A 14357-nucleotide genomic window follows, 5' to 3' on the forward strand; every position below is an offset into this window, starting at 1 on the left:
AAATGTCATGTCATAAGAGGGTACGAGAGTTTCTAGACAGGTGCAAAAGCTAGAATACAAACTCGAATAGCAGCTTTCAGCAAGGCGAGTAAGACCAGCCCACGGTCCTGACACCACTATACTTTGCTGCTGGATGAGCAGCTATCCTCAGAAGTGTCATCATTTATGTAATTCTATTTCCAATAACAATAAGAGGTCCATTACAGCTAAGCGATGAACTTTATTCTTACTGAAAAAGTGCACTTTAACTTGGCCACATCAATTTAGATTCAGAAGTCTTCATTTTCCTATAAGTCTAAAAATCCTACTGTCCTACACTACAACAAACACGCCAATATCCAAAAGTGTGACAGAATGCAAGTCAAAAACAAAAAAAAGAAGACAATTACAAAAGGTTAGGTGATTTCATAGCGACATGTGTGCTTCTATTGCATACTATGCAACTGTGCGGAAATGCAGTAGTTCTAATAAAATTTCTGGCCAGCTTCCATTAAGCAATGACAATCAGTCATTTGAAATTAGAAATTAAGAATCATGGGTCATCTAAGATAGAATTTTCCATAAAAATGGCTAATAGGACCGATTTGTTCATCCATGATTGTCACGTGAGAAGATGGAGGAAAAAAAAAAAGAAAAATCACTAAAATGTACGCGATGCTTTGAAAAAAGGACCCAAAAAAAAAAAAAAAAAAGTTCAAGTCTTTTTTTCAGTGCAGGTAGATGGGGATTTTAGCAATTTACATTTAGTGCATACGAGTTAGGAATTAGACTAATGGGGGTTACATGTTTCCTGCATATGTACTGCACAATGGGATCAGTACAGCAAATTATCATGAGCATTATGCCGTATGAAGGAAAAGGTGAGGGAATAGTGCGAGCAGATATACAAACTGGCCTATCTAAATGTGAAGATATACTACAACTGTATGGATACAAACACAGAGCAATGATTCATCTCATCCACAGCAAGTTCACAAAGAATAAAAAAAAAAAAAAAACGAAAAAAACAAAGAAAAAAAAAAATAACACAACAATCAAGTATATTTATCACTAAACTATTGTGGCGTTCAAAAAAAAAAAAAAAAAAAAAAAAAAAGCTACAATTCGTATTCTTTAAATAAAAAAGGCAATATTTCTTTTTTTCTGTAGTTTTTTTTGTTTTGTTTTTACATACAAACATTGCATGATCGGCTGCTATAGTGTGTACATTCAGGTATGTACAAAAATAATAATAATAATAATAAAAAAAAAAAAAAAGTACAGACTCAGCAGACTTTGAGCACAAAGCAGAAATCCTTTAACCGTGTGGCTGCTGTAAAGGTCTACAATGCAAAACTGACATTTCTAGCAGCAAAAGGGTTAAAACAACTTAACCAAGCCACAAAATAAAGACTGGCTCCTAGGCTCTCAGTCACCATGATCCTGTGTGCTAGCCCCTTTGAAATAGTCACCAGTGCTCTTTACCCCTTTGAACCCTTTATGACCTCAACTTGATTTTTTTTTTTTACTAGTTTAAAGAAAGCCTTTTTTTGTGTAATAATAATCAGTGAATAGAAAAACTTCACCTGCAAATACAAGGTAGAAATGTTATTTCACAGCTATAGGCTGCAGCATTGACCTCTCCAGATCTCGGTGGAGAATTAACAAGATCAGCTATCTTTGCCCAAGTTAATTCCAGATTCTGAGAAAACTGTCCCAAGACCCTGTAGCTACAGCCATGCCATCGTCGGTTACACCTAAACAGCTCACTCGGTTATCATGACCAGCAAGGACTCCTGAAAAAAAAAGGGAAACAAAAATAAGGTTAAAATTCTATTTATCGCCCGTTCACATCAGTGCAACTTGTCATGCGATTTGACAGCTCCAAAAGTAGCACCTCATTGCCGGCAATGGAAGCGTTTATGTCGCAGCGATTATGAAAAAAAGGTTCCTGCACTACTTTTTACAGATTTAATTGAGATTTTCATAGACTTCTGTTAAATGAAGTCGCAAGCTGCAATGAAATCGGCGGTGCAGTGTGCAGCCTTAAAATCATGCGGATTTCAAAACAGCACAAGTGTGAACCAAGGCTAATATAGACTTCCACTATTTCCATATTTATTAACACGCACCTCAATTTTAGGAGGGAAATTTTAGGAAAAAAGCTTAAATTGAATATAAAACAGCTTTGACCTCAGAACTTTATTTTTTTTAATTAAATGCAGCCTCGCCAGCGCAGTGTCCAGCAATGCAGCCTCGCCAGCGCAGTGTCCAGCAATGCAGCCTCGCCAGCACCATTGCACAGAGTGGGGGGGGGGGCGGGCCATGCTGAGGAGAAGGGAGGACGAGTGGCCCGTTATCTGAAGTTCCCGCGCCTATGTCAGATGTCACACGTCCCGGCATTGGGCCACTGTGCTGTCTATCATAGGAGGCGGGACTTCCCATGACAGCGACTGCTCGTCCTTCCTTCTGCTCGGCCCGCCCCCCTCTGCCTTGCTTTTTTTTTTTTTAAATATAGCGGCGTATAAAAAACGCACTGCTGTTTTGACCTCCATTTTTAGGAGGAAAAAGTGCGTGAGTTGAGCAGAAGCATCCACCACTATCCAACTGGATAATGATAAAAGCCAACCCAGTTTTTGTGGGAAATACTACAATATAGAAAAGCAAAAAAAATGTGCGTGCTTATTAAAATGTGTGTAGGCAATGCTTTTTTTTTTTTTTTTGGGATAGAGTAGGTTTAGACCCATTCTCTCAAAGTGATTTTGCCATTTGTCTCTGTTGGGGAGAGTTACACCTCTGCCATAAAAAACAGTGTCACAGAGATAGAAATGGAGACAAAATTCAAAATTGTAAAGTGGTCACCAGAACAAGAGGTAAGGGAAAATCCTCCCATGGGGAGGACTGTTCTTGAGACAAATAACACTGGAATTCCACACACTTTGGAGGGATTATCACTTTTTGTTGTGCCTTCAAGAAGGAAGTAAAATATACCCCACAGGACACAGGCAGTAAAGAGAAAAACAAAACTAACCTGATCGGGTTAGAGCAACCTTCCTAATCTGGCTCTATATACAATTAAGACCTACACAATTCCTAGTGAAAATATTTAAACTATTTCTATATATTAGCATCTAAAAAGCAAACATGCTCTATTCGTTTAAACAAAACACTCACCTGCTCTTTCACCCTTCAAAGTGTCCCATACGTTGCAGTTGAAGTCATCATATCCCGCTAGTAACAAACGACCACTTTTAGAAAATGCTACAGATGTGATACCGCAGATGATGTTGTCGTGCGAATACATCATTAACTCCTGGTCTGCACGCAGGTCAAACAGCCTACACGTTGCATCATCGGACCCGGTAGCAAAGGCATGCCCATTGGGGAAAAACTGAAACAAAATGAAATGGACATCATAATAGCAGAGCTACTTGATACACGCTCGCCTTTCCCCAATTACTGACAGGGTCATCTGGGTCTGCAACACAACTTATGGCCTCACTCGCAGAGACGTACAAAAGCGTATGCCTGTGCGAGGATCGTATTTGCCTGCATGGACGCACAGGTTTTTCATACATCCATATGCAGGCAGTCCCATTCATGTGAACAGAGATGCAGTGGCTGCACAGACACAGCCAATGCTCCCAATTAGACATCTGTGCGAGTGCCTATCCCCAAACGCAGAGTTTGCGAGTTCAGGGGCACACACCAGCACAGATGTCAACTTGGGAGCAGCAGCTGTGTGTGCAGCCACTGCATTTTGGTTGACATAATTGGGACTACTGAGCAAATACAGCCTTTGAACGGGGGTACACTTGGGTAACTCTGTGGGAACATCACCTAGAAATCCAAATATAAAATGCCCCTTGTCAAAAAACATTAACTTTGCAGCAAGAGCCAGGAATTTGCAACTGTGTGCTCCTATTTTTCCACATCCAAATAATGAGATTTTTGACTTACCATAAAATCCATTTCTCTGATGTTCATTGACAGACACAGCTCCAGATCTTCTGCAGGCCGAGGTAATAGCCACCAAGAATGACCCGAGGAGCAGATGTGAGAACAAAGGTTAACGCCATAAAACGGATATTGCTCCTTGCCCACGACAAGCAGAGGAAGCGCTGGTGACCGGCACATATTGAAATGTGAAGGTAGGTGTCCTTAATTTTGATAGAAGTGAGAAAGTCCCCCAGATGTAGAGACGCCACTACCATGCGAATGGACTCCATTCGGAACTTCTGTACCTGCACAAAGCAGTTTAGCGTCTTGAAGTCCAGAATTGGACGTACCTTGCCTTCCTTCCAAGAAACTAAACAGGTTTGAGTAAAACACCTGAAAACATCCTGAAGCCATAACCATGACAATCACCCTATGAAGTAATAAGTCTGCCCCAAAGTGACCCCACAAACAATTTGGGGACAAGTGCAGGTTGGAAGGGAAGAACCTTTCCGGAGGAAAAGATCGAAAATCGATCTTGTAGCCGGATCGAATGAATTCATGGAACCACTTGACCTGTACCAGAGAGGTCCACGGATCCGGAAATAAGCGACGACGTCCCCTCACCCCAGATACGGGTAAGGGCGCCCCTTCATGCAGAGGAAGCCTTGTCTGCAGGTCTGGAAGAGCCCCTCGTGCCTTGCCAGATCAGGTCCTCTTGGAACCTGCGGGGGGAGGCCCTGAAGTACTCTCTCCCCCCCCCCCCCCCCTGTGAGACTGTTAATGATGTCATCCAAGGAAACTCCAAACAGGCGATCCCCCACAAAGGGGAGATCAGATAAGGCCTTCTTAGAAGTCTGGTCTACAGACCAGCCTTATCAGCCAGATAAGACGCCCAAGGACCACTGCTGATACAGACAGCCTAAAATCAAAGGAGCCGCATCCAAAGAGGCATCACAGAAATTGTAGCCCCTGGATCAACTATCCGCCAGCTCCGCAAAGGCAGGGGGAAGCAGTTTCACTTCCAGGACCCGGCATAAAAGTTTAGCCCACTCGTCAGTTTGTGACACCAGGGCAATAGTAAATACCGGCCTAAGCTGAACCAGCCATAGTGAAACATATGGCGAGCCAGAGTCTTCACTCGCTCTCCTATCAATTGGATCTTTAAAGGCCAAGGGCTCCTTAACCGGAATTAAGGTAGCTTTATTTAACCTTGAAACTGGCGAGTCCACTACAGGTGGGACCGTCCACTTTTTAAGCAGGGAATCCTCAAAGGTACCGCATAGCAAAAGGGTTAGGGACCACAAGAGTGTGTTTTGGACAACCCCACTGTTATGTGACAATGTTGTCAAAGTAAGCGGGAAAGGGGAACACCCGAACCCCAGTGGAGGATTGTGGTACCAAAAAGGGACCAGTGCCTCCGATCCAGCATCTCTGCCATGTTTAGAATTTCACGCTCTGACACAATCAGTGCATCCACCAGCGCCTTTTCATGCACAGCTAGGAAGGGCAGAGGAAACATCCTCCTTGTCGGAGAACTCAGGGTGTGTGAACACAGACCCAGTAGGTTGACTCGCGTCCATGGCAGCGGAAACAGATTCAGGATCTGATGGACAGATGAGGCAGGGGAGAGCGGTGGACGTTATATACTAAGGTCACCCAGAAAAACATAACAAGCAGGGGAGGGTCGCTGACTGCGATCCCGCAAGAGGGATGCTGACCCAGGGTCCACGAATGGATCACCTACTGGACCCCGCAAAAGACAAGGGGGTCACCCTCCGAGCCCCTCCATAGAAGCCTGCACAATAGGAATTAGCCCCCTTCAAAGGGTACCACCTACCGTGATGCAGAGGCAGGGTATCCTGATGTTCCCGCAGCGCTAAAAGGGGTAGGTACCCTCCACAATAATGGCGGCATGGTTGCCATCAAAAATTAAACTGTCCCCACAGCTCCATCCCATCCAAGGGAGGTGCCTAACCCTCAAGAGCAAGTGGCAAAAGCCATGCTTATAACCTCACCCAGGTGAGAGGGAGTGGGGGGGCCTCCCCCGCACAGTAACCACATTTTTAGAGGGCGGGGGGGGGGGGGGGGCAAAGGGGAATCAGGGGTCCCACTGTCCCAGGGAGGGGCCCTGTCCACCCCAAAACCCTCCAGGGGTAGAGGTGGTGGGGGGGGGGGGGGCAGCTACTTATACCAGGAACTGGGTGGGCACCATTCCTGACAGACCACCGCTCCATCGGGATGTGGGTGCTGGCAGCCAGAAGAAACGATGCGACTCAGGCCGATGCCAGGTCGTATGCGCCCTCGTGAGACATTTACCTCGTAGGCCAGCCCCCGTCCAGTGGGACCAAGTCGCAGCTGACCTAGCACAGAGCTGAGGCCTGCGCACGCTCGCTGGCCAAACTGGGGGACCCTTTGGATCTAGATTATCTGGTCCGTTGCCCAGTTTGGTAGTTGATAATAGATTCTCAAAGAAACAAAATACCAAAGACAAAAAATACATTTAAAAAGGAAAAAAATTGCCAGGACCAGAGATCCCAGCAAGAAACTAGGTTCTTACTCCTGGCAGAAAATAAAAAAACTGAGTGCCTATAGCTGAGTGTGAGTGTATACCCCCTGGGATTGCCCATAGGCATAATCAAGCTTTTTCCTGCCTAGTGTCCTACTCCTAAAGGGGGCAGCATAACCCAATGGTTAAGAAGAGTCAAAAGCTGTGTCCGTCAATGAACGAAAGAGAAAAGTTAACTTTTTGGGGATATTCTAATTTTATGAGATGCACCTGTATACACACACACACACACCTTTGTTTATAAACACTAAAAAAAAATATTATATATATGTGTGTGTGTGTGTGTGTGTGTGTGTGTGTGTGTGTGTGTGTGTGTGTGTGTGTGTGTGTGTGTGTGTGTAATATATATATATATATATATATATATATATATATACACATATATATACACACATACACACACACACACATAGAGATGGATAGATAGATAGATAGATAGATAGATAGATAGATAGATAGATAGATAGATAGATATCTATTAGAGCAATAAATATATGTAGTAATATAGAGATACATTAGTTGTGCACCAACAGAAAAAAATACCATGATGGCATGTTACCCTCCTAATGCATCACCTACTCTATTATTGTAAGGAGCAATTAAAAGGGAATGTTGTGTGCCCTGTGCTCGGGTGTCAAGGGTTGAGCATCCCACCCTTAGCTTCTCCCCCAAAGCTGCAGAACACGCACAAGGAAGGGGTAAGAGAACAGGCGCAGGGTAACACTGCACTGGTTGTGAGCAAGCGACACGCTCATCCAAGTGATCGGGGGGGGGGGGGGGGGTGGAACTGCAGAGCATGCACAAGGAAGGAGGAGAGAATGGGCTCAAGGCATAATGGTAATAGGTACACCAGCACTCAGCATATCATCTGTCCCACATTAGATCAGGACACAGACCTGACATAGAGCAGAAGTTGCGACTTTGCAGTGGGTGAGTAAAATAAAGGGGGGTCTGAATAATATGCTTTGTGGTATCTTAGGCCACTTTTACAGAAAAATAAAGATTTTAAAGGTGAACTTAACCTCTTAATGGGATAGCTGTATTTTTTTTTTTTCAAGCTTATCTCCCCCCCTTTGTGATTTTAATACTGCAATACTGCTTTAATACTCATCTTGGTTCTATGTTGCTACAGTTTATGTTCAACTTACACAGACTGCATTAATATCAGACACATGTCCAGTAAATGACTGCCTGCACATTCCATCGCGGATGTCCCACAGCTTAGAAGAAGCATCACAAGCGCCAGAGACAAAAGTCCTCATGTCAGGGCTCAGAGACAAGCTCATCACATCTCCAGTATGTCCTGTGAAGGTTGTGGTCTGCTGCCCTGTTTCTATATCCCACAGTGCACTGCAAAAGAAAAAAAAAAAGTGAACATTTGTCACATCCTAAAACTACAATCATTAACACTTGGTAGTTCTAATTTTTTTGCCTATTAACCGCTTCCATACAGGGCGAATTCCAGCATTCCTCTCCTAAAAAATATTACTCAGAACCCCCAAACATTACATATATATTTTTAGCATAGACCCTATGGTTTATTTTTGGGATTACAGAATGTCCTAATGCTGGCTGACTCCTGAGCTGACAGGGAAGACAGGGGACACAGGACATTTTTTTTTTTTCAATCAATTTTTATTAATTTTCAAATACAGATGAAAAACAGAAAATCACATTAACAGAATGTGAAATAGGAAAATAACCATAACAAGGTATCCAAAAGTGGATGATACAGTGTTCAAACACTAGTATAAACTTCGTACAAGTGCATAGGCATCATGCATGTAAATGTCAACACAGTTTATTCTGATGCAGGGAGGAGAAGAGAGGCGTCGAACCACCCCGACTCAGAACCCCTAGGGGAACAATGTCACCAAGCCACGGGTCGTCCTCACCTCCCATCATCCTCAGGACCAAAACAAGTAGAACTAAGCTAATTAAAGGGTTACATTATAAGCTTCTAGTATCATGGGACACATGACATTTTTTAAAAACATTTTATTGTTTTATTCCAGGTTTTTTAGAACAAAGAGAGGGGTAAATGACAGTACATTGTGCTGTCTATCATGCCCTAAAGGATCAGGATTTTTTGTTTGTTAGGGTTTCAACCACTTTAGGAGCGTCATGATGACATGACTGTTTTTGAATAAATGTAAATTATTGTACGTACCGTAAATAAGGCACCCCCTGAAAATAAGCCCTAGGGTGTTTTTTTGTAGCCAAAATTAATATAAGACCCGGTCTTATTTTCGGGGAAACACGGTATGACTCTCGGAGGCCGAGCGCAACGTTAAGAAAAAAAATTGCAGGATGCAGTTCAGCTGCTTGATTGTTCAGTTCAGCCGCTTGAACACGAGGATTGCTTTTACAGTGCAGGGAATCACCGGCAGAAAAAAAAAAAAAAAAAAGAAGATGCCTGTAGCTGCAGGCATCATTCTGATATCTCCACTGAAAGCCCAGGACGTCATATAATGTTCAGCGGTATGGAAGTGGTTTAAGAACCAGAATACCAGTCAGATAAGGCAGGGGGCGCTTTTTTGCCTGCCCATCACCCAAAAGCCAATTCCACCAGGGACACAAAGGACTCCAGGACCGCCGTCAGTGCGTCGACGGATGGTTGGGACCCAGAGGGCCCTGCGGCCTCAGAGGGGATCGGGTGGGGAGATCTACTCTAAAAGACTCCATGAGTCACCAGGGGGACCCCACAAAAAAAAAAAAAAAGTATAAAAAAAACACTACTAAGGGACACCCCCACCGCTCTGGCAGCACACCCAGTTGCCAGTCACAGAGCCCCAACCAATCCTCAGCAGAGAGGGAGAGGACTCCACCCGACAGAAACAAGGCACCACAGCCACCAGCAGAATCTGCACTGCGCATACGACGATCACGTCACCTCCTCCCATGCTCGCCTCCAGGACTTTTCCAGAGCCTCTCCAATCCTATGGAACTCCTTATCCCAATCTGTCCGATTAGCTTTTAGACGATCCCTGAAAACCCTCCTCTTCAGAGGAGCCTATCCTACCCACACCTAACAACTATACTTCCATTTTCTCCATCAGCCCATCCCCCATGGTTATTGCCTTTTGTTTCACTTGACCCTCCCTTCTAGATTGTAAGCTCTAATGAGCAGGGCCCTCTAATTCCACCTGTATTGAAACTATTGTCTTCCCTCACATTGTAAAGCGCTGCGCAAACTGTTGGCGCTATATAAATCCTGTACAATAATAATAATAATAATAATCAGGAAAAGAAAAGATCCAGGGAGTCGGCACCAGGGGATGAGGGGCCCATAGGGCTCCACTGTCATGGCAGCTCCATCGCAAAATGGCCGCTGGACTACACAAACATGGCCGCCGTGCATTGCAGCACAAAGACTACAAGAAAATGGCGGCACCAGGAAGGCTCCCTAGGCCTTAGGACAGGCACGGCGAAGGGGGGGGCCTGGCAGGAGCCCCCACCAGGTACCATCTCCCCCCCCCCCCCGCACAGCCGATCGTCCAACTTTCCCCGCCCCTATCACAAGGATAGCACCCTGTTCCCACCCAGGAGGTGCGTGCCAGACCACCTTTACAGCCCCAGCATTAGTGGAAAGGGGGGGGGGTGTAGGATGGGGAACAGACGAGGGGAACCCGGGGGTCCAACCGTCCCAAGGAGGAGCCTTCGTCCACCCAAAAACCCACCGGGGGGGGGGGGGGGGGGAACCAGGCAGCCACCACTCCAGATGGAACCTCTCACAATTGAAATGGGAGGGCTGTCAGCCAGAAGGAACGCTGCGACTTGGGCCGAGACCCGGTCGTATGCGACCTCGCGAGGAGTTTGACTTGCAGGCCAGCCCCGGTCCAGTGAGGCTATGTTGTGGCCCACCTAGCGCGGAGCTAAAGTCTGCCTGTGCATGCTGGCCAGACTGGGGTGACCACTGGATCTAGATTTTCCAGCCCGTCGCCCAGGCAGCTGATTGTAGATCTCACAGGAGACCCCAGCAAGGAACTAGGTCGTGACTAGGCAGAAAAAAAAAAAACTGAGTACCTATAGCAGAGAGAGGTAGTATACCCCCTGGGACTGCCCATAGGCATAGCCAGACTTTTTTCTGCCTAGTGTCCTACTCCTGTAGGGGGCAGTATAACCCAATGGTTAGGAATATCAGGAGCAATGTTCGTCAATGAACGAAAGAAAAAATTCTTTATGTGGCAATGTAATCTGCTTTTCTCCTGAGCTAGTCCTATACTGTTAAGTGATGGCCATGCTGACCACTTGTGCTGCTGTAGGACTCTTGTATGGTTTTTCTTTCTTTTTTATCTTGTCACTTTGTAAGTGGCCTATTGTAATATGTTTAAACATATAACAAAAAAAATAAAAAAATTAAAAGATCTGGGCTCTGATTGGACCACACCAAAGGTGCAAATTATTTTTCTGAAGTCATTCTGTGGTAGATTTACTTCAGCACTTGTCCTACTGGATCACCCAACTTCTGCTAAGCTTCAGCTGGTAGACACCCACCCTGACATTCTGTAGGATATTTTGGTAAACCTGGGAATTAATTTTTCCCTCTAGAATTGCAAGTGATCGAGGCCAAAGCAAGCCCAAGCATAATGTTCCCTCCTCCACACTTCATCGTTTGGATTATGTTTTGATGTTGATGAGCTGTGCCCTTTTTAAGCAATACTAAGTGCTGAATATTCTTCCCCAAAAAATCCACTTTTGTTTTATCAACCCACAACACATTTTCCCAGTAGTTTTTCGGTTTGCCAAGGTGTTCTTTAGCAAACTTCAGGCAGAAAACCTAGCCAACTCAATAGTGGCGAAGACTCTGCTAAGCTTATTGAGGTTTTATGCTAGAAATGCTATTACTATGTGCTGGAAAAAATCCTCTGCCTCCACAACCCACTTCTGGATGCAGCTGGTAAACTCTAACCCTACCTCTATACCAGGAAAATTCCTAAGGTTTGGTCAAGCTAGGTAGATACTCCCTCCACGGCACTTCTGTTGACGTTTAATGTTGCTGAGACATTGCATTTCATGTAATCTTGGGGTTCTCCCCTGGTTGGTGCTAGATCTTTATTAAATCCTGTTGTACCTGTGCTAGAATCATGCATATAATGTGACAACATTTTTGTAGAACTTCTTTATTTTTGTTACTTATATCTATGGGCTGTGATGCTAACCACTCATATGTTTGCCTGTTTTATGTATGCCGTCCGTACTGAAAATTTAACAAAAAAAAAAAGTGAAAAAAAAAAAAAAAAAGTGAAAGTGCATTTGCCCTTTAGGTACTGCAAGGATTCAGAACCCCCCCCCCCCCCCCACTCCTCCTCTCCGATGAAGTGAACAGCATCAAGAAGCATTACCCACTCTGCTTATGTACAGTGTTATAACTGGGACAGTGTTCCAAGTATTGTACTTTAAAAAGGTGCATAGTAAATGGTTTGCATTTGTGTATACAAGCAAGCAGTTTGGCATATACTCTGCAATGCTGAAACACTGATAACTACTAAATTCTAATTTACAGAAGTAAATAATGCAATACAATCAGATTTTAATGATTAAAGATAAAATAAAACAGGATCACTTACCAAGTTGTGTCTCCGGAACTTGTAACAATTTGGTTGTCGTCTAGAAAACGGCAGCATGAGAGGTAACCTGAGAAGAGAAAAAAAAAAAATTGTAAAGAATAGATAAAGGATCCAAAGAAGCAGATTTTTACAAAGCACGAATCACAATGACAAGCACTTCTATGCACAGATATACACACCTTTCATACTGAAATCATTGTGTGTCCACACAGCCACCTAGCCTGCAGCTTGACTTGATCCACAGTAAACCAACATACGTACATACTTGGCCTATCACACTGTTACAAGCATCTGTATTTACATATAAGGTATTTTGCCAGGCATTTCCTTTTTCAGACTGGAGCTTCTCTCTTTATTTACTACTTTGTGTAAAGGTGTTGTTCATGGTGGTAAAATGGGTTTACTAAGCTCCTCCTTGATTACACAGAGCAAAACATGCTGCATTAAAGTGGAATCGTTCTGTAGACAAGAAAGCTACGTGACATGAATGTGAAAGGCAGTGTATTACCTAAGCATAGCACAAATGGACTTGAAGACAGAAATGAAGCTCAGTAATCTGGTTTACCAGGTCAGTTTACATACAAAGTATTAGAATTACACTGCTACAGATGTCTTAGACCAGCATCCTAACTCACATGAACAGTAAACCAGGCATATTTGAGGTCCCATTAACCACGTGTCAACCAACTGGCAGGCAGGTTCCCGTGAATCACCGTACCTGTACGACGGTTCGAGGGAGCAATCCTGGGGGCGGGCACATGCCCATTTGCCAGCGGGGAACCTGATTCATGGAGCCACGATTGCCGGCGGGCACTCATGATTGCTCCCTGTGAAGAGAGAACGGCGGTTTGCTGTTGTTAACACAGCAGACCGTTGTTCTCTCAGCTGTCAACACAGAGCTCCTATGTTCCTCCTATTTAGGAACACAGGTCTCGGTGTTGATTTCACAAGCTCATCCTCCCACAATTAGAAAACACCTCCTAGGGCTCACATTTAACCCTTTGATCGCCCCAGGGTTAACCCCTTCCTGGCATCGACGCCATTACTAGTAAGAAAAAAAAAATGACAAATCTTTCCCCTAGTTTATAGACGCGATAACTTTTGTGCAAACCAATCAAAATACGCTTATTGGGATTTTTTTACCAAAAATATGTAACCGAATACAAATTGGCCAAAAATGATGAAAAAATGTGATTTAAAATTTTTTTTTGCTAATGTTATATAGCAGAAAGTGCAAAATATTGTTTTTTTCAGAATTTTTTGTAAAAAATAATAGAAAAAAGTAAAATAAAATCAGAAAAAAAAATATTTAAAGCGCACCGTCCCTCTGAGCTCGCACGCAGAAGCGAACGCATACGCAAGTCGCGCTCACATATGTAAACTGTGTTCAAACCACACATCTGAGGTATCGTTGTGATCGATAGAGCGGGGGCAGTTCTAGCTCTAGACCTTCCCTAACTAAACTGGTAACCTGTAGAAATTTTTAAAGTGTCACCTATGGAGATTTTTAAGTACCAATGTTTGTCGCCATTCCACGAGCGTGCACAATTTTGAAAAATCACATGTTGGGTGTCTATTTACTCAGAATAACATTTTCTTTCACATTAAAAAAATTGGGCTAACCTTACTGTTTAGTTTTTTTAAATGCAGCGAAATTTATTTTTCCATAAAACAATTGTGCTTTTTAAAGATCACTGCGCAAATACCACGTGACAAAAAGAAAAAATATTGCAACGACCACCATTTTATTCCCCAGTCTTTGCTAAAAAATATTATATATATATATATATATATATACAGTACAGACCAAAAGTTTGGACACACTTTCTCAAAGAGTTTTCTTTATTTTCATGACTATGAACATTGTAGAGAGGTACTCACTTGAAATGGTTTTCACTTCACAGGTGTGCCCTGTCAGGTTTAATAAGTGTGATTTCTTGCCTTATAAATGGGGTTGGGACCATTAGTTGTGTTGTGCAGAAGTCAGGTGGATGCACAGCTGATAGTCCTACTGAATAGACTGTTAGAATTTGTATTATGGCAAGAAAAAAGCAGCTAAGTACAGGAAAACGAGTGGCCATCATTACTTTAAGAAATGAAGGTCAGTCAGTCTGAAAAATTGGTAAAACTTTGAAAGTGTCCTTAAGTGCAGTCACAAAAACCATCAAGCACTACAAAGAAACTGGCTCACATGCGGACCGCCCCAGGAAAGGAAGACCAAGAGTCACCTCTGCTGCGGAGGATAAGTTCATCCGAGTCACCAGCCACAGAAATCGTAGGTTAACAGCAGCTCAGATTAGAGA

General features: G+C 43.6%; 1 protein-coding gene across 3 annotated transcripts in view; it reads right to left on the reverse strand.

Moving 5' to 3' along the window:
* Window positions 1-584: 584 nt before the first annotated feature.
* GNB4 (G protein subunit beta 4) overlaps window positions 585-14357 on the reverse strand; it is a 192666-nt gene continuing 178893 nt past the window's right edge. For all 3 annotated transcript variants that reach the window (XM_082249000.1, XM_082249001.1, XM_082248999.1), the window contains exons 7-10: window positions 12055-12121; window positions 7633-7834; window positions 3154-3370; window positions 585-1775 (exon numbers count right to left, since the gene is read on the reverse strand). In XM_082249000.1, the coding sequence (XP_082105126.1) occupies window positions 1669-1775; window positions 3154-3370; window positions 7633-7834; window positions 12055-12121 (593 nt within the window). In that variant the 3' untranslated portion in view covers window positions 585-1668. The remainder of the gene's footprint in view (window positions 1776-3153; window positions 3371-7632; window positions 7835-12054; window positions 12122-14357) is intronic.

This window comes from Pelophylax lessonae, assembly GCF_965119305.1.
Source record: "Pelophylax lessonae genome assembly, chromosome: 3".
Taxonomy (NCBI): Eukaryota; Metazoa; Chordata; class Amphibia; order Anura; family Ranidae; genus Pelophylax; species Pelophylax lessonae.